General features: G+C 40.9%; 1 protein-coding gene across 3 annotated transcripts in view; it reads right to left on the bottom strand.

The window, feature by feature from the left end:
- Positions 1 to 22,012, bottom strand: part of LOC132395714 (eIF5-mimic protein 1) — a 94,011-nt gene that overhangs the window by 38,295 nt on the left and 33,704 nt on the right. For all 3 annotated transcript variants that reach the window (XM_059972659.1, XM_059972660.1, XM_059972658.1), the window contains exon 2: positions 675 to 739. In XM_059972659.1, the coding sequence (XP_059828642.1) occupies positions 675 to 732 (58 nt within the window). In that variant the 5' untranslated portion in view covers positions 733 to 739. The remainder of the gene's footprint in view (positions 1 to 674; positions 740 to 22,012) is intronic.

Raw genomic sequence — 22,012 nt, 5'->3', positions numbered from 1 at the left:
TTACAACTGCATGGAGCTGAGTAAACAGTGGAGGACAAAGGTGACTGAACTGCCCCAGAATGGACATGACAAACCCTTCAGTAGAAGTGCTACTGCTCCCTGGACACCCCATAGACGGCAGCGTACACTGCATGAATTCCTCCGTAATTAATAGAGTTTTATAGTAATATAGTAGCATTGGTAGTCTTCTAATTTGCTCCGTATTTCAATTAAATACATAATTTGTTACTCAGTTAAATAGTAGTTTGTGTTTATTGTACCTTTTTAGCTATTTCTATGAAACTATGGCTAATTGGGCCAAAATGTACCTGTCCCTATGTGTCCCAATTAACCAGAATCCACTGTATTTTAATACTGACAGCTTTTTGAAAGTAATCAGTTAACTGTGACATCAACAATTTCATGTATTTGATTAGGTTAGAGGTTGCCTAAAGTAATCAAAGGTTCAGTTTAATCTTACAACTACAAGAATCTTTCTCAATGTCTCATCTCGACAACTACTTTAAAAGGAAAAAGACTTTTTAAAATGACCAACAGATCTTTTTAAAAATTTGTTAGATTGATGTGTACATTTAAGACAGTCACCAAAATAACACCGTTCTGCTTGGCAGCAGTGATTTTTCCTGATACTTCTATTTTATGTTGCTTATGAAACATCCAGTCGAAAAACTTACCCCTCTTCCTGGTCTTAAACCGTTGGCCTGTTAGCACTGGCTTCTGCAACTTACTCATAAACTTTCTGTAAAGAAAGGGGGAAATTAGAGTCATAGTGATCTCAGGAAAAAGATAACTCATCTTTGTATCCATCACTTATTTCACTGCAGGCAACCAACACATGCCTTGCTACTGGATTTTCACCAAAGGTATGTATTGATGGTGCAGACTCTCACCCAGAGTTACAATCTTAGTCCCAAATTCAAATCACACCATGGCAGCTATGGAATTTTAATTCAGATGATAATCAGGATTCTTTTTACCAAATAGTTTATTTATTGAGATACAGCGTGGGGTAGGCCCTTCTGGGTAGGGGAACATTCTGGCCCTTTGAGCCACACTGCTCAGCAAACCGTGATTTAACCCCGGCCTAATCACGGAACAATTTACAATGACCAATTAACCTATCAGCCTATCATGGGGGCAGGAATAGCAGTACAACATCTGGGTTTGGGTTTTGGGTTTTTGATCCTCCACAATATTCAGTGTGGGAATTTAAACTGGAGGTAGCAGTGTTTTTTTATACAAGGTTGAGTTGCGAGCTCGACATCAACCCAGCACGGATGGAGAGCGTGCTCGGGAACAGTCTGTCACTGGACCGAATTTGGGAACCTTCGTTCTCTAGGCCGGTGCCGACCTACTGCGCCACCAGCTGACCACCGGTTCTACAGTTCCGTTGTTTTAGACACGACAGAGGAATGGTGGTGGCATTACTCACCAGGGAAAATGACACAACGGTGCTTGAACAGGATAGACTGGGGAGCTCATCTACTGAGGAATAAGAAAGGGTTGGCCACATTCATGGGATCATATTGCAAACCTTCCAATAGTCAGTGGGATTTACAGGATCAAATTTGTAGAGATAGCAAACAATCCCAGTTTATTCAGTCTAAGTGTAACAGCCTAAGAGTAAACCTCGCAATTATAGGCCTGTCAGTTTGACGTCAGAGGTGGGTAAATTAATGGAAAGTATTCTTAGAGATGGTATTAATAATTATCCAGATAGACAGGGTCTGATTAGGAACAGTTAACATGGATTTGTGCGTGGAAGGTCGTGTTTGACAAATCTTATTGAATTTTTTGAAGAGGTTACGAGGAAAGTTGATGAGGGTAAAGCAGTGGATATTGTCTATATGGACTTCAATAAGGCCTTTAACAAGGTTCCACACGGAATGTTAGTTAGGAAGGTTCAATCATTAGGTATTAACATTGAAGTAGTAAAATGGATTCAACAATGGCTAGATGGGAGATGCCAGAGAGTAGTGGTGGATAACTGTTTGTCAGGTTGGAGGCCGGTGACTAGTGGTGTCCCTTAGGAATCTGTATTGGGTCCAATGTTGTTTGTCACATACCTTAATGATCTGGATGACAGAGTGGTAAATTGGATTAGTAAGTATGCAGACGATATTAAGGTAGGTGGCATTGTGGATAATGAAGTAGGTTTTCAAAGCTTGCAGAGAGATTTAGGCCAGTTAGAAGAGTGGGCTGAACGATGGCAGATGGAGTTTAATGCTGATAAAGTGTGAGGTGCTTCATTTTGGTAGGAGTAATCCAAATAGGACATACATGGTAAATGGTAGGGCATTGAAGAATGCAGTAAAACAGAGTGATCCAGGAATAATGGTGCATAGTTCCCTGAAGGTGGAATCTTATGTGGATAGGGTGGTGAAGAAAGCTTTTGGTAAGTTGGTCTTTATAAATCAAAGCATTGAGTATAGGAGTTGGGATGTAATGTTAAAATTGTACAAGGCATTGGTAAGGCCAAATTTGGAATATTGTGTACAGTTCTGGTCACCAAATTATAGGAAAGATATCAACCAAAATAGAGAGAGTACAGAGAAGATTTACTTGAATGTTACCTGGATTTCAGCACCTAAGTTACAGGGAAAGGTTGAACAAGTTAGGTCTTTATTCTTTGGAGCGTAGAAGGTTGAGGGGGGACTTGATAGAGGTATTTAAAACAATGAGGGGGATAGATTGAGTTGATATGGATGGGCTTTTTGCACTGAGAGTAGAGGAGATTCAAACAAGAGGACATGAGTTGAGAGTTAGGGGGCAAAAGTTTAAGGGTAGCATGAGGGGGAATTTCTTTACTCAGAGTGGTAGCTGTGTGGAATGAGCTTCCAGTAGAAGTGGTAGAGGCAGGTTCGGTATTGTCATTTAAAGTAAAATTGGATAGGTATATGGACAGGGAAGGAATGGAGGGTTATGGGCTGAGTGCGGGCCCGTGGGACTAGGTGAGAGTAAGTATTCGGCATGGACTAGAAGGGCCGAGATGGCCTGTTTCCATGCTGCAATTGTTATATGGTTATATAGTTATATTCATTTCCACAGATGCTGCCTGTTCTGCCAAGTTCATCCAGCTGTGTGTGTATGTTGCATTAGGCTGCAGTAGTAGGTGATTGTAAGAGAACTGGATGGAAAAAAGTTTACCAAATGTGTTCAGGAAAGCTTCCTTAATCAATATATGGAGGTCCCAACTACAGAGAGCGATACTGGATCTCCTATTGGGGAACTAGGTGACAGTAATGTGGGAAGGGGAGCATTTTGAATCTAGTAATCATAGTTCTATGAGTTACAAGATAATTATGGAGAAGGATAGGACTGGTCAGGTTCAGATTCTAAATTGGAGAAAGGCCGATTTTGATGGCATCAAAAAGCATCTCGCAGATGTGGACTGAGACAGGTTTTCTGGCAAAGGGAGACTTGGCAAGTGAGATGCATTCAAAAGTAAAATATTGAGAGCACAGAGTTTGCATGTTTCTGTTAGAACAAAAGGCAAGGCCAACTGGTTTATGGAACCTTAATTTTTTTAGAGATATTGAGGCCCTGGTTAAGAAGGGGGTGTATAGCCGGTATTGGCAGAAAGTAGCAAATAAGATGTTTGAGAAGTATAACAAATGCAAGAGAACACTCCGAAAGTAATTTAGGAGGATGAAAAGAAGGAATAAGGTTGCTCTGGCAGACAAACTGAAGGAGAATCCGAAGGGTTTCCACAAGTATATTAAGAACAAAAGGATAGCAAGGGACAAAATTTGTCCACTTGAAGATCAGCATAGTCAACTATGCACAGAGCAAAAAGGGATACAGGAGATCCTGAATGGAGCTTTTGCAACTGTATTTACTCAGGAGCTAGACACAGGATAGAACTGCAGCAAAAAGGTAGCAAGATCATACACCATATCTAGATTACAGAAGAGAAGGTGCTTGATATCTTGAGGAAAATTAACGTGGTTAACTCCCCAGCATCTGATAAGGTGTCCCCTCGGACCTTCGGGGAGGCCAGTGCAGAAACAACAGGTGCCCTGGCAGAGGTACTTAAAATGCCCTCAGCCATGGATGAGGTGCCAGAAGACTGGAGGATAGGTAATGTTATTCCATTGTTCCAGAAAGTCTCTAACAATAAGCCAGGAAATTATAGGCTGGTGAGCCTGATGTCAGTAGCGGGTGTATTTCTGGAAGTTACTCTAAGGGACAGAATATACAAGTGTCTGCATAGTTAGGACCTGATTATGGATAGTCAATGTGGCTTTCTGCCTGGTATGTTGTGTCTAACCGATCTTACAGAATTTTTCAAGGAGGTTACCAGGAAATTTGATGAAGGAAAGGCAATGGGATATTGTCTATATGGACTTTAGGAAGGCCACTGACCATGAGAGGCTAGTCCAGAAGGTTCATTCACATCTCATTTGTGATGAAGTTGTAAATTGGATGTAACATTGGCTTAGCAGAAGAAGCCAGTGAGTGGCAGTAGATGGTTGCTTCTTTTGTCAGACAGGCCTGTGACTGGTGGTGTGCCACACCAATTGGTGCTGGGTTGGTTGTTGTTTGTCGTGTTTATTAAAAATCCAGATGATAATGTGCTAAATTATTCCTCATACATTATCATCCAAATCATTAGCATAGACGACAAAAATGGGACCAGCACCGATACCTGGGACACATCACTCGTGACAGACCTCCCCAGCCTGAGAAAAATTTTTCCACTATTACCATCTGTTTCTTATCATCTAGCCCGGGGGTCGGCAACCTGCGGCTCCCGAGCCATTTGTGGCTCTTTCACCTCTGTGCTGCGGCTCCCTGTGGCTTTGGGAAATAATTGGTCAGTATTTAATTAAAATGTATTTTATGTTAGTTTGTTAGCTTTTGAAATGTAATTATGGTGATCTTGTACATTTCCTGCCACATCCGAAACGGCTCACAATTAGCTAAGGCTAAGGGAGATAGCCTACGGGGGTTTGTGAGTACGCGTCTTTTGCAGCATCTGCGTCCATGGGGGCTGGGTTGAGGGAGGCTTAAAAGCAAGGCTGTTTAGTTCGAATAAAGCTATCTTTGACTGCAGTTTACTGACACCGCTACAACGTGTTTTTATCACTGGCTGTCCAGACGGAAGGTGCTGAAACGCTTTGTCGCGTGTCTGGAAGAAGTGAAAACTTTCCTGGGCAGCAAAGGGCTCACCTTTCCTGAGCTGGAACAGCCAGAGTGGCTGGAAAAGCTACACTTCATGGTAGACATGACAGCGCACCTGAACACGCTGAACACAGCTCTTCAGGGGAAAGGACGTACAGCCCTGCACATGTTGGAGGATGTTTTGGCATTCGAGCGCAAGTTGACAGTGCTTGCCAGAGATTTACAGAAAGGCACTTTGTCTCACTTCCCCAATTTGAGAGAGTTCAAACAAGGTCACGACATGATAATTTCGGAGTATTTACATTCTGCAATCATCGCAATGCAAACATCGTTTGGGAAACGCTTCTGTGAGTTCAGAGAGGAAAAAAACACATTATCCTTCCCGGTCACTCCCTTAAGCATCGATCCTTCCCTACTGAATACGACTGCATTGGCAGGTGTGAGTCAACCTGATCTTGAGATGGAACTGGCCGACATAGCCGACAAAGACATATGGGTGTCCAAGTTTAGACGCTTGACAGCAGACCTTGAAGATGTTGCCCGTCAGAAGGCCGTTCTTGCTCAGAAACACAAATGGAGTGATATTGAAAACCTCACAGATGACAGCTTGCGATCCTGTGTAAAGATGAAGGTGACATCATACAGCCCTGATGTGCAGACGCTGTGCGCTGAGGTCCAGGAGCAGAAATCCCATTAACCAAGTATGATAAATATTTTAATTGCCTATTATTTTACTTATATTCATATTTTTTCATAGTTCAGTGAAATAGTCCTTTCATTTTTCAGGATGACAGCTGGCTGACGTTATTTTTGGTTTGCTGCTGGCGGAAAATTTAAGTTCGGCGTTTTTCATAAATACAAGAAGGACTCAAATAGACATTGAATATTTTACTTAAAAGTAACTTTCAACCCAACGTCTTTTTTTCGGAGTTCAAAATGTTTTTGTTGCATGCAGAAATGTAATTTCGTTTTCTCTGCAGGAGTTCATCAATTTCATAAATGCAACACATTATAGTTTGTTTATACATAGCATAAAGGCAAAAAAAAACGTTGTATGCAGTGTTATTTCATTTTAAATGTCAAACGGGTTTTGCGGCTCCCAGTGTTTTCTTTTCTGTGGGAAACGGGTCCAAGTGGCTCTTTCAGTGGTAAAGGTTGCTGACCCCTGATCTAGCCTATTTTATATCCAGTTTGCTAACTATGCTTAGAAGCTATGTGATCTAACCTTCCAAGGCAGCTACCATGTAGACCTTTTCAAAATCCTTACTGAAATCCATATATCTACTACTCTCTCCTCATCAATTCAGCAAAAAACTCAATCAAATTCATAAGAAGTGATTTCCCACAAGCTGGCTACCCTAATCAACCCCTGCCTTTCCAAATGTAAGCATGTCTTATCCCTCAGCATGCTTTCCAGCAACTTGCCTATAATGGATGTTAGGCTAATGAGTCTATAATTAGCAGATCTATCCTTACAGCCCTTCTCAAATGAAGGTACAATATTTTCTATCGTCCAGTCTTCTGGCACCAAGCCAGAGAACAATGATCTTGCAAATATCTCAGCTTAGACTCCCACAGTTCTCTTTAATTTCCAATAGTACTCGAGTATACCTCATCAGGACCTGGAGATCTGTCTACCTTCATAAATCTAAATACACGCAATACCTCTTTTTCTGTACAGGCAGTCCCCGGGTTACATATGAGTTCCGTTCCTGAGTCTGTCTTTAAGTCGGATTTGTACGTAAGTCGGAACAAGTACATCCAGTATTATTTAGCGTCAGTTAGTCAAACGTTTGTCTTAGTATATAACCATACAACACTCACAGCATGGAAACAGGCCATCTCGGCCCTCCTAGTCCATGCCGAACTCTTAATCTCACCTAGTCCCACCTACCCGCACTCAGCCCATAACCCTCCACTCCTTTCCTGTCCATATACCTATCCAATTTTACCTTAAATGACACAACTGAACTAGCCTCTACTACTTCTACAGGAAGCTCAATCCACACAGCTATCACTCTCTGAGTAAAGAAATACCCCCTCGTGTTTCCCTTAAACTTCTGCCCCCTAACTCTCAAATCATGTCCTCTCGTTTGAATCTCCCCTACTCTCAATGGAAACAGCCTATCTATCCCTCTCAAAATTTTAAATACCTTGATCAAATCCCCCCTCAACCTTCTGTGCTCCAATGAATAGAGACCTAACTTGTTCAACTTTTCTCTGTAACTTAAGTGCTGAAACCCAGGTAACATCCTAGTAAATCTCTCTCTAATTTATTGATATCTTTCCTATAATTCGGTGACCAGAACTGTACACAACATTCCAAATTTGGCCTTACCAATGCCTTGTACAATTTTAACATTACATCCCAACTTCTGTACTCAATGCTCTGATTTATAAAGGCCAGCGTTCCAAAAGCCTTCTTCACCACCCTATCTACATGACACTCCACCTTCAGGAAACTATGCACTGTTATTCCTAGATCTCTCTGTTCCACTGCATTCCTCAATGCCCTACCATTTACCCTGTATGTTCTATTTGGATTATTCCTGCCAAAATGTAGAACCTCACACTTCTCAGCATTAAACTCCATCTGCCAACGTTCAGCCCATTCTTCTAACTGGCATAAATCTCCCTGCAAGCTTTAAAAACCCACCTCATTATCCACAACACCTCCTACCTTAGTATCATCGGCATACTTACTAATCCAATTTACCACCCCATCACCCAGATCATTTATGTATATTACAAACAATATTGGGCCCAAAACAGATCCCTGAGGCACCCTGCTAGTCACCGGCCTCCATCCCGATAAACAATTATCCACCATTACTCTCTGGCATCTCCCATCTAGCCACTGTTGAATCCATGTTATTACTCCAGCATTAATACCTAACAACTGAACCTTCTTAACTAACCTTCCATGTGGAACTTTGTCAAAGGCCTTGCTGAAGTCCATATAGACTATATCCACTGCCTTACCCTCGTCAACATTCCTCGTAACTTCTTCAAAAAATTCAATAAGGTTTGTCAAACATGACCTTCCACGCACAAATCCATGCTGGCTACTCCTAATCAGATCCTGTCTATCCAGATAATTATAAATACTATCTCTAAGAATACTTTCCAATAATTTACCCACCACTGATGTCAAACTGACAGGTCTATAATTGCTAGGCTTACTTCTAGAACCTTTTTTAAACAATGGAACCACATGAGCAATACGCCAATCCTCCGGCACAATCCCCGTTTCTAATGACATCTGAAAGATCTCCGTCAGAGCTCCTGCTATCTCTACACAAGCTTCCCTCCAGGTCCTGGGGAATATCCTGTCAGGACCCGGAGATTTATCCACTTTTAAATTTCTTAAAAGTGCCAGTACTTCCACCTCTTTAATTGTCATAGGTTCCATAACTTCCTTACTTGTTTCCCACACCTTACACAATTCAATATCCTTCTCCTTAGTGAATACCGAAGAGAAAAAATCGTTCAAAATCTCTCCCATTTCCCTCGGCTCCACACATAGCTGACCATCCTGATTCTCTAAGGGACCAATTTTATCCCTCATTATCCTCTTGCTTTTAATATAACTGTAGAAACCTTTCGGATTTACTTATATATATAGTATATGTTTTACCTTTCTATGCATATAAAACACTTAAGAAATGTATGTATTCCAATAATTAAACCACTGCATTGCTTAATAATAATTGTAGCTTTCATCGGGGCAGGGCCTTTCACATACTCCATTATTCTCACTTTATCCTTTAACATTAGTTCGGATTGTTGACTGACTGTAGCCTAACTCTTTTCCAATCACCGATGGCATTTCACCTCGGTCCAAACGCTTTTATTATTTCCACTTTATTTTCCAATCACGATCGCTTCCTGTCAATGGAACAGAAACACTGCGGGCAGCGGGTCCTGAGCTCCACCGGCTCCCAAGGTCCGCTGGGTCCTAAGGACCACCGCATTAAGACAGGCTAAATGGGACAAGTGGGGACTGGGCTGGGTTTGGGTATTTGATCATCCACAATATTCCACGTGGGAATTTAAACTGGAGGTGGCAGTGTTGTTTTTTTATGAGGTCGAGTTGCGAGCTCGACATCAACCCGGCATGGATGGTACAGGAGTCACTGGATCGACATCAACCCAGCACGGGAGCGGTCTGTCACTGGATCAAACTCAGAAACCTCCATTCTCCAGCCCAGCGCTGATCTCACTGCACCACCAGTCGATCAGGGTCAGGGTGAATCTTACTAAGAAAATTTTAAGCCAAATTCAAAGTTAAACACTAAACACAGCGTCAATGACAATGACTTAAAATGGCGAACGGTGTTGCAATCTGATTTGAAACGGTGGACGGTGTTGTCCTTCCTCGGTTCATAAGAACGAGTTTTCCGTAAGTTGGACGTTCGTAACTCAGGGACTACCTGTAATACAGATTGCATTGCCAGGCTCCCAAGTCTTCACATCTTCCTCCACAGTGAAAATAGAGGAAAAATAACCATTGAGAACTCTGTCCCTCTCCAGCATCTCCACAGATAGGTTTCCATCTTGGTCTATGAAGAGCTCTATTGTTTCAAATCACTCATTTTCCCCTTAATATATTAAAAGTAAATCAATGGATTCGCAATTTACTCTGCCAAAGAAAACCATCTCAGGCTCCCTCTTTCCCCTCCTAATTTCCTTCTTCAGTGTACTCCAGAATCCCCTATACATCCAGTGACTCACTTTCTTTTCTTTGACCAGAATTACATAACATCTTAAGACGTACAAAAACGCTGGATGAACTCAGCAGGTCGGGCAGCATCCGTTGAAAGAAGCATTCAACGTTTCGGGTTTTGGGTCTCGACCTGAAACGCTGAACGCTTCTTTCAACGGATGCTGCCCGACCTGCTGAGTTCATCCAGCTTTTTTGTACGTCTTGATTTGACCGCAGCATCTGCAGTGTACTTTGTGTTTACATAACATCTTGACATCTAGGATTCCCACCTCCCAGCAGCTTTAACAGGAACATGCAGTCCTTAAACTCTTGCTGTCCCACTTTTAAAAACCTCCCACTTGCCAGAAGTTCCTTTGCTTTAAAACGACCTTGCCCCAGTTCAGAACTCAAATCTGTGGACCAGTTCTGCCCCTTTCGATAAATATTGTAAAGTTAATGCAACTATTGTCACTGGTCCCAGTGTGCTGCCTAACTGTGACCACAGTCACTTGCCCTTCCTTATTTGCTAGGAGTAATTCAAGCTTTGCCCACTTTCTGGTAGAGCTCTCTATCTACTGCCTGGGGAAACTTTCTTTCCGGAACACACTAAATAAATGTCCCTTGGTTCAAGGGAAATTGAGGATGGGCAATAAAAGCACCTATAAAAATACACTGCTTTAAAGCATTTTTAAACAAAAAAAAACAAGAGTCTATGAAATTCACTCTGATAAATCTTGGCCTTGGAATGGGAAGCTATTCTATTCGCATCTCAGACTGATGAATCACTGACATTTCACCAGTAGCTTATAGCTTGTCTGAAACTGCAGATTTCAAGTTAAATCTCACACAACACCTGCTTGGTTTGTCTGCTAAATTATTACTCTTACTATTTTAAAGGCCAACAAGTTCAGTGAAAATCAGTGAACATCCTATCCCTTTGCAAACTAAAGTTTATTCACTTCTTGTAGGGACCGGCAAGAACATCAGGTTCATGCTCCTAATTAAAGTATAGTAGTTGATTAAGAAAATCTTCAATTTTTTTAAAAACATCTCTCCTTCCATTCTTCAAATCACATTGAGTAGTTTTCTGATTCTTCTTCCTGTCTAACTACAAGGTGTTCCATTTTTAGCTCAAATGCCACCTTGTTTGGAATTGTGCACTGTGTAGAATTATCGGTCCAAATGCCACAAGGGCTCCACATTTGTTCTGAACTTCTGAGAGAGGAAATGAACCCTCAGAATTTTCCATGCTCAATGATTTATTTTTGAATACCCCACTAACTATAAACCATGTTGTTTCAGGATGCAACTTAACAGGACAAACTTAAGTTGCTTTTTGACTATAAAAATCTCAATATCTTTGATGCACTTAAAATAGGTGTATTCCAGCTCTAATGCTACAATTTTTCTTCTACATTTAATAATTTTTCACCCTGTTACCCTCTTATAATTACCTCCATCAAAACAAGTCCTTGTCTGCCAATCTTCCTAAAATCAATCAACATTACATTACGTCTGTTCATCATCTAAACCATGTAGCCACAATGATCTTCCTTCCAAGCCCTTCTTTCCAGCTGTTACTATAGTTAAAAAAGGAATGAGTAATCCTATATTCGAGAAGTAATCAGCTCTGTAGATGTCCTAGCTGACATTTCTCTTCAATCAATATCACTGAAATTTAAAGCATTAGTGAACTATTTAATTCATTGCTGCTTGTGGGATCTTGTTGGTGCAGAGTAGCTACCAAATTCAACTAGCTAACACCATCATTGCAGTTCAAAATCCTATTCATTACGTGTAGCTCTTTAAAATGATTTAACATGCAACATAAATTTAACTTGTTTTCTTACTCAAAATACAGATGATACTATTTAAGCTTTGCTTCCTCAGAGTTTAAATTCTTGTACTTGACTACTGTTAACGTAGATCTGAAGAACAAGGTATTGGAAATGGAAATTCTTAACATGAATCAGAATTCATACCATGTACCATATTTCTTTACATTTGTGTATAAGGTTGAGAGAATCCTCATGAACCAGACAAATCTTAGAATGCCAAGGAAGTATATACACTGATGTGTTTTTTCAATCACATCAATATCTAGCTGGGGTTCCCAACCTTTTTTTAATGACATGGACCAATACCATTAAGCAAGGGGTCCATGCACCCCAGACTGGGAACCCCTGATGTACAAGGACCAAACCAGGTTACTAGTGATATGGATGCCAAGGAAGTTGAACCTGTCAAACATCTCTTCAGCTGCTCCATTGACTATGGCAGGTTAGTGATCCCTCCTCCATTTCCTTAAGGCAATGAGTTCTTTCACCTTGCTGAAGGGAACTAGATTATTATTCTGACACAATACCATAAGGTATTCTTTCCTGTGCTGCGTCTCATCATTAACTTCGATCCAGCCTGTAACAGTGGCATCATCAGCAAACTTAAAGACTGAGTTAGGGCTGTACCTGGCTACAAATTGATGGATATATGAAAAAACACTAATTATTGAACCAGTGTAGAGATTTCAGTTTTTCTTTGCAGGGTAAGCTCAGACTGACAGACACTGTGTGCAAAATGTCAATGTCAGAATGACGATCCTTTAATTGATGTCTGAATGGTGATCTCAAATTTTTTTCCTGAGGCAGTTAGCAAAGTTTGCAGGTTACACCCAGAAACGCCAACTGATGCCAACAAGGAAGGAAATGTACAGTATTCAACTCTACAATATCAATTGTATGACAGCTGGTATATTGCCTACAGAGGTGGCTGATTTCCCACTTCACACACCAACACAATTGAACTCCAGTTGATTTCTTTTTGTATGATGTGTACATAAAAAAGTGGATCCTTCTTTCCTCTAGTGTAGCCAAATTTTATTAACCAAGATTTGCACCTTTTCAGCTTGTACATACATAATGCTCACTGAATCTGTGAATGTTAGAAGAAATTTAACACATGAAGACATTAAATGATTACCAGTTGCTTAAAGTTTGATGAAGCATTACAGAAAAACACAAGAAATAGGAGCAGAGTAGGCCATCCAGCCTGTTGAGCCTGCTCCGCCATTCAATAAGATCATGGCTGATCTGACCATGGACTCATCTCCACCTCCCTGCCTTTTCCCCATAACCCTTAATTCCCCTACTATGGCCCAACCTATATTTATATATATTTACTGAGGTAGCCTCCACTGCTTCATTGGGCAGAGTGTTTCACAGATTCACCACTCTCTGGGAAAAGCAAATCCTCCTCATCTCTGTCCCAAATTGACTCCCCCTAATCTTGAGACCATGTCCCCTAGTTCTGGTCTCACCAACCACTGGAAACAACTTCCCTGCCTTTATCTTATCTATCTCTTTCATCATTGTATATGTTTCTATAAGATTGTTTCATTGGAATAATTACTGCATATCTGTACACACATTCCACTGCAGTTCACAGAAAAATTTTTTAGTTTGAAAATAAATGTAGTCTAACCACATGCAATGGTTTACAATGAGGTAACCGCTAAATAGATAGTGACAATAATTATACTGTCTAACACTATTAAAAATACAATTGCAGTCAATATGTCACCAGTAGAACAAGGAGTGCATCACTCTCATTATTTAGCTAAAATGTCAAGCGGAAAGACTTTAATCATTACTTTGATGCCACTTGTTATTAAAAGCATGCAAGCAGTTTTTTTCCCAAGATGCACTGCGTCATAGACTCATTTCTATTTTCTGAGCACATCTCTAGAATCAGAATCAGGTTTATCATCGTCCTTACATGATGAGAAAGCAGTTATGCTGTAGCAGCAGTAGAGCGCAAGATATAAAATTACAATAAAATATAAAATAAATAAATAGTGTGAAATAAATAATGAGGTAGAGTTCACGGATTGGTCAGAAATCTACAGATTCTAAGTTCCAGATGAGGAAAATCTTAAAGGTGTTCTGTTTTCTGCGTGATGTCGAGACAGGAGAGAAAAAAAATCTGCACAGTGTGTAATTGAGGTGTGGAATGTGGAGGCCGATTCAACTGTAGTGATCAAAAGGAAGCTGGATAACCATTTGAAAAACCATCAGCAGGGCGATGGGTAAAAGGCAGGGAAGTTAGACGTGAAGCCTTCATACTCTTGGTGGGCTGAAGGTTCATGCTGTAAAAATTCTGAAATATTAGCAACACTTGTTGGATATAAAATTGGAAATTGTGATATTTAGGATTCTCGATTGTTTAAATTAGGCAGATACATGCAAAAATCAGATAACTGAAACATATCCACAAATCACTCTACAAAAGTGGTACACTCAGCAAACTGTGACAAATTATTTAATCAAAAGACATTTAATAAAACTAGTTAAATCTATTTACTCACTTTCATTTGAAAGACAGGAGAATTTCCTCAAAGACAATAGATGCCCATATCATGACAATATGCTAAGATGTGATGCATCCATAGTAGAAGTCACCAAGTATATGCCATGAATTTAGTTTGAAATCACAGAGAAAAGTATAAGACACTAACCAAGGGGTCAGTGTGGACATGGTGGAGGATTACAAATACCTGGGGATACGAATTGACAATAAACTGGACTAGACAAAGAACACTGAGGCTGTCTACAAGAAGGGTCAGAGCCGTCTCTATTTCCTGAGGAGACTGAGGTCCTTTATCATCTGCTGGACGATGCTGAGGATGTTCTATGAGTCTGTGGTGGCCAGTGCTATCAGGTTTGCTGTTGTGTGCTGGGGCAGCAGGCTGAGGGTAGCAGACACCAACAGAATCATAAATTCATTCACAAGGCCAGTGACGTTGTGGGAGTGGAACTGGACTCTCTGACGGTGGTGTCTGAAAAGAGGATGCTGTCCAAGTTGCATGCCATCCTGTACAATGTCTCCCATCCACTCCATAATGTACTGGCTGGGCACAGGAGTACATTCAGCCAGAGACTCATTCCATCGAGATGTAACACTGAGCGTCATAGGAAGTCATTCCTACCTGTGGCAATCAAACTTTACAACTCCTCCCTCGGAGTGTCAGACACCCTGAGCCAATAGGCTGGTCCTGGACTTATTTCCACTTGGCATGATTAACTTATTATTATTTAATTATTTATGGTTTTATATTGCTATATTTCTACACTATTCTTGGTTGGTGCAGCTGTAACGAAACCCAATTTCCCTCGGGATCAATAAAGTACGTCTGTCTGTCTGTGACCCCCAAGGAATTTTGATAAAGTTAATAATAGATTACATAACACAAACCTATTAAAAGTGTACAGTATCATGCTCCTAGCTGACAGCTTGTTAGAATTCATGAGTAACCTGCTCTACAAGCAAAAATGGGAGAGGAATAATCAGCAACCCACCTCAGCCCCGTATGTGAAACATCTCTGGTGCTTCTGGGAATAAAGGAGATGGTAGACTGTAGTCTGATGGCCCCCTACATAAACGGCATTTACAGCAGCAGGTGCGTAAAGAAAGCCTGGAAGATCATCTGGGACGCCTGTCACCCCAACCATTGACTGTTTCAGCTGCTTCTACCTGGCAAACAGTACCGCAGCATTAAAGCTAGGACCAACAGGCCATGGGACAGCTTCTTTCTACAAACCATTAGACTGACAAATTCACATAGATACAGAGGAGATATCAGGACTAAGTTTTTTTTATGCTGAGAGTGGTGAGTGCTTGGAATGGGCTGCTGGCGACAGTGGTGGAGGCAGATACGATGGGGTCTTTTAAGGGACTCCTGGACAGGTATATGGAGATCAGAAAAATAAAGGGCTATGGGGTAACACTAGGTAATTTCTCAGCTAAGGACATGTTCGGCACAGCTTTGTGGGCTGAAGGGCCTGTATAGTGCTGTAGGTTTTCTATGCTTCTATGTTTGTACATTGTGTTGGAATCATAACGCAAAGATTTTTATTCCCCCACGTAGTGGAACGGATTTAAATAAATTCAAGTGGCAGGATGTCTCATTAGCAAAACCTCAAACAAACACCTTTCCTGGCCAGAGGTAAATAGGATCTCCTTGTCAAATGCTTCACCTCAGAATCTTATTAGGATGGTCCATGAACTTTGTTTCATTCTGAATGGCTGCACATGACAAGGCTCTTTGATTTACATGTTGTTTCCATGGACATACCACAAGTGATCCAGAAAGATCATCTCAGTAATAGACACCCCTAATTTATTTATTTAGTCAGAATAAATTTACTTCAGCTTTTCGTTTGCAAGAAACCTACTGGTTTTCCCAGTGCAAGGAGTGAAACACAATTAAATGCTGTACTCCATCTAATTCCATGACTAAGCTATTTAATATATAGCTGGAAGACAAGTTTATACCCTGCTGTTATAATGTAAATCCAGCAACTAAGTGGGAATGACCTGTCCATTACAGTGATTGACCACATACTAAAGTACATTATATATACCTACACTACTTAAATTTTTAGTAATAGTGATCACTCATTTTACAAATATCTTCATTCTAGAATTTAATTTGGCAATGGTTTATTTCCCTAAACATTAAACTTTGTGTCAATATTTGTTATAAATATTCATGTTTAAAATGGAAGAACTGTACGTGTAGACACTGGGTTACCATAAGACCACAAGACATAGAAGCAGAATTAGACCATTCAACCCAGGCTCTGCTCCGCCATTCCATCATGGCTGATTTATTATACCTCTCAACCTCATTTTCTTGCCTTCTCCCCATAACATTTGACACCCCTACTGATCAAAAGCTTACCAATTCCGCTTTAAATACTCCTAATGACTTGGCCTCCACAGCCATCTGTGGCAATGAATTTCACAGATTCACCACCCTCTAGTTAAAGAAATTCTTCCTTATCTCTGTTCTAAAGGGACCTCTTTATAGTCTGAGCCTGTGCACTCTGGCCCTAGGCTCGCCCACTATACAAAACATTGTCTCCACCCATTGCGTAGGTCTTTCAATATTCAATCAGTTTCAATGAGCTCTCCCCCATTTATCTAAACTCCAGTGAGTACAGGCCCACAGTCATCAAATGCTCTTCATACATTTGACCCTTTCATTCCCAGGATCATTTCTGTGAACCTCTCCAATGCCAGGACATCCTTACTTAGGTAAGGGGTCAAAAATTGTTCACTATAGTCCAAGTTCAGTCTGCCCAATGCCTCATAAAGCCTCAGCATTACATCCTTGCTTTTATATTGTTGTCTCTCTCAAAGTGAATGCTAACACTACATTTGCTGTCCTAACCACCAAATAACCTGCAAGTTAACCTTCAGGGAATCTTGTATTAGGACTCCCAAGTCCCTTTGCACCTCCGATTTTTGAAATTGATCCCCATTTAGAAAATAATCCACATCTTTATTCCCTCTACCAAAGTGCATGACTATACACTTCTTTACACTGTATGCCATCTGCTACTTCTTTGCCCATTCTCTTAATCAGACAAAGTACATCTGCATATTCCCTGCTTTATCAACACTATCTGCTCCTCTATGTATCTTTGCATTGCCTGCAAACTTGGCCACCAAGCCACTGAGTCCATCATCCAGATGACTGACATATAATGTTAAAATAAACAATTCCAAGACTGACCCCTGCAGAAGGCCAATAGTTACCAGTAGCCAACCAGAAAAAGGCCCCCTTAATTCCCCTTTGGTTCCCACACTTCTATCCATGCTGGTGTCTTCCCTGTAATATCATGGGCTCTTATCTTGTTCAGCAACTTTATGTGCGGCACCCTGTCAAAGACCTTCTGAAAATCCAAGTAAACAACGTCCACTGACTCTCCTTTTCTCTATTCAGTTATTTCCTCACAATTCTCTCGTTTGTTATTTTCAAATTTGTCAGGAATTATTTTCCCTGAAGGAAACCATGCTGACTCAGCCTATTTTATCAAGTTCCTCCATAACATCCTTAATACCAGACTTTAACATTGTCCCAGTCACTGAAGTCACTTCTTATCTTTTGCCTCCCTCCCTTCTTAAAGAGTGGAGTGGCATTTGCAATTCTCCAGTCCTCTGGACCCATTCTAGAATCTAGTGTTTCTTGAAAGATCATTATAATGCCTCCATAATCTCTTGAGCCTCTTTAGAACCTTGGGATGTACACCACCTGGTCCAGGTGACTTATCTACCTATAGACCTTTCAGCTTCCCATGAACCTTCTCCTTAGTGATAGCAACAACACTCACTTCTGCCCTTTGACGCTCTTGCATTTCTAGCGTACTGCTGGTGTCTTCCATAGTGAAGGCTGATAAAAAATACTTTAGATTTAGAGTTTGCCTGCCATTTCTGTTTCCCATTACTTCATCTACAGCGTAATTTTCCAGTGATCTGATATCCACTATCATCTCTCCTTTACTCTTACTATATCTGCGAAAACATCTATATTATTGGCTAGTTTATCTTCATAACTCATCTTTTCTCTCCTTTTGTCCTTTTTAGTTGCCTTCTGTTGGATTTTAAGAGCTTCCTAATGCTCTTAGTTCCCACTAATTTTTGCTATATTATATGCCTGCGAAGATCCTTGCTGCACCCAGTGACCCTGTGATCTCTGCCTCGGAGGCCGATGGTAGGCTGTCTTTAAAGAGAGTGAACCCTCACAAGGCAGAAGGGCCCAACTGAGTACCTGGTAAGGCTTTGAAAACTTGTGCCAACCAACTGGCGGGAGTTCTCAAGGGCATTTTCAAGCTCTCACTGCTACGGGTGTAAGTTCCCACATGCTTTTCAAATGGACAGCAATTATACAGATGCCTAAGAAGAATAATGTGAGCTGCCTTCATGACTATCACCCAGCAACACTCACATCTACAGTGATGAAATGCTTTCAGAGGTTGGTCATGACTAGACTGAATTCCTGCCTCAGCAAGGAAATGGACCCACTGCAAATTGCCTATCGCAACAATAGGTCAACGGCAGATGCAATCTCAATGGTTCTTCGCACAGCCTTAGACCACCTGGACAATACAAACACCCATGTCAGAATGTTGTTCATCAACTATAGCTCAGCATTTAACACCATCATTCCCAAAATACTGATTGAGAAGTTATAGAACCTGGGGCTCTGTACCTCCCCCTATAATTGGATCCACAAATTCCTAACAATCTGTGGGATTGGTGATAATATCTCCTTCTCGCTGACTATCAACACTGGTGACCTTCAGGGGTGCGTGCTTAGCCCACTGCTCTACTCTCACTATATCCATGAATGTGTGCCTAGGGATAGCTCAAATAGCATGTATAAATTTGCTGATGATACAATCATTGTTGGTAGAATCTCAGACGGAGATTAGAGGAACGAGATATGCCAACTAGTGGCAGTAACAACCGTGCACTTAATGTCAGTAAGACAAAGGAGCTGATTGTGGACTTCAGGAAGGGCAAGATGAAGGAACACACACCAATATTCACAGATGCATCAGAAGTGGAGAGAGTGAGCAGTTTCAAGTTCCTGGGTGTCAAGATCTCTGAGGACCTTTCCGGGTCCCAACATATTGTTGCAGCTATAAAGAATGCAAGACTGCGTCTATACTTCATTAGGAGTTTGAAGAGATTTGGTATGTCAACAAAAACTTCTATAGATGTGACAGACTGCATTACTCTCTGGTATGGGGTCTACTGTACAGGACAGTAAGAAGCTGCAGAGGTCATAAATTTAGTTGGCTCCATCTTGGGTACTAGCCTACAAAGTACCCAGGACACCTTCAAGGAGTGGTGTCTCAGAAAGGCAGCGTTCATTACTAAGGACCCCCAGCACCCAGGACATGCCCTTTCTCATTGATACCATCAGGTGGGAGGTACAGAAGCCTGAAGGCACACACTCAATGACTCAGGAACAGCTTCCTCCCCTCTGCCATCCAATTCTTAAATGGACATTGAACTCGTGAACACTACCTCACTTTTTTAATATATATATAATTTCTGTTTTTGCACAATTTTAACCTATACAATATACATACACTGTAATTGATTTACTTATTTATTGTTATAATATTTTTTCTTCTTCTATATTATGTAGTGCATTGAACTCATGCTGAGTTAACAAATTTCACGGCACATGCCAGTGATAATAAACCTGATCCTGATGCCCTCTCTTTTGCTTTTATGCTGTCTTTGGCTTCCCTTGTCAGTCCCCTTTTCTAATCCTCCCTTTGGAATACTTTTTGGGATGAACCTATCCAATGTCTTCCGAATTGTTCCCATAAACCCCAGCTACTACTGCTCTGCCATCATTTCTGATAGTGAGCCCTTCAAATCAACTTTTGCCAGTTCCTCTCTCATGCCTCTGTAGTTTCCTTTACTTCTATATAATACTGAGGCCAAGTCATTGGGTATATTTAAAGCAGAGGTTCATAGGATTCTTGATTAGTAAAGTGTCAAAGGTTACAGGGAGAAGGCAGGAGAATGGGTGGGGTTAAGGGGGCACAATAAATCAGCCATGAAGGAATAGCAGAGCAGATTTGATGGGTCAAAAGGAGTAATTCTGCACTTATGTCTTATGGTCTTATGTTACATCTGATTTTACCTTCTTCTCAAACTGCAGGGAGAATTCTATCACACAATGATCACTGCCTCCTAAGGGTTTCTTTATCTTAATCAAATGTGGTTCCATACACAACATCCAATCCAAGAGTTCCATTCCTGAGAACTGTGCGTAAGCCAGTCTCTTCTCAAGTCAGAAACTTCTCTTTCGTATACGTGCCCATAATACATTACCTTGAAAAAGTATTCAGCCCCCAACCCTTTGTTCACATAAATGAATACTGCAACCAGGGATCTTGATCAATTTAACTGAGAGTTTTTATTTGTATATCACAAGCTTCTCTTTTCACATCAGAGCTCAAAAAACAAGGAAAATTGTAAAGCATGAAAAACTAAAAATTCAAAAACTGAAATGTCAGCAGTTGACAAGTATTCATCCCCTTTTGCTCATTACTTCATTGACCCACCGCTCTCAGCTATTACAACCAGTACTCTTTTTGGATAAGTCTCTACTAGATTTGCACAACATGATGGTGCAAGATTTGCCCATTCCTCCTTCCAAAGTTGCTCAAGTTGTGCCAGGTTAGGTGGGGAGCAAGTGGTGAACAGCAATCTTGAGATTTTGTCTGAGATGTTCAATTGGGTTAAGGTCAGAACTTTGACTGAGCCACTCAAGAACATCAATCTTCTTCATCTGAAGCCATCCCATGGTTGTTCTGGCAGTGTGCTTTGGGTCATTGTCCTGTTGAAAGATGCACTTCCTCCCTAGTTTAAGCTTTCTGGCAGAGGCTAAAAGGTTTTTATTCAGGACCTCCCTGTACTCAGTAGCATTGCTTTTCCCATCAGTCCTAAACCAGATTTCCACTCCTTGTTGTTGAAGGGCATCCCCATAACATAATGCTACCACCACACTTTACAGTAGGGATGGTGTCACCTGGCAGATGTGCAGTATTAGATTTACACATATTACTGCTAAATGATTACCGAATAGTGATTTTGTGTATTTTCCACCACAAATGGAACCTGTTTATAACCTGGTGACAGCCTGTGTTTGGAGTTTGATGCAGTGTTTGAAAAGGTGCCACACAAGCAGTGATCAAGTAAAATTAGAACACATGTAATATACTGCTAGGTGCAAGGATGGTTGATGGAGAGAAACTGGAGTGGAAATAAACAGATTAAATGTCATATTTAGAAGTTTGCTGGTGATATACAGCTGGGTGGGATAATAAGCAGGGAGGAGGACATAAAAAGGCTTCAAGGGGACCGATTGCTGAGTCAATAGACAGCTCATGCAATATAATGTGGAAAACATTAGGTCATCCTGCTTGGTAGAGAGAGAAAAAAACAGAAATGTAATGTTCAAGTAGTATGCTATTGAGATACTTGTACATTGTCAGAAGGTTCCTTGCACAAGAATAACTGAAATTTACTGATCAGGTAAAGAAGCAATTACAAAAGGCAAAAGATATGTTGACCTTTATTGCAAGAGGATCTGAGTACAACACTTAAGCTGTCCTACCACAATTATCTGGGGCCTTGGCAAGAATGCGACCAGAATGTTGCATTCATGTTTGGTTGCTCTGTCAGGAAGGATGTTCTTGTAATTCAGGGAATGCATCAAAGATTTACCTGGTTGATTCCTGGAGTGGAGGGAGTTTGTTGTTTGAGGAGAGAATATCCAAAAATTTTTACCGAGTGAATACCAGAGCGTTTTTTTCC

The sequence above is a fragment of the Hypanus sabinus genome, chromosome 6 (genome assembly GCF_030144855.1).
Source record: "Hypanus sabinus isolate sHypSab1 chromosome 6, sHypSab1.hap1, whole genome shotgun sequence".
NCBI lineage: Eukaryota > Metazoa > Chordata > Chondrichthyes > Myliobatiformes > Dasyatidae > Hypanus > Hypanus sabinus.
The sequence above is the reverse complement of the archived record's forward strand: the minus strand, read 5'-3'. Positions and strand labels throughout refer to the sequence as shown.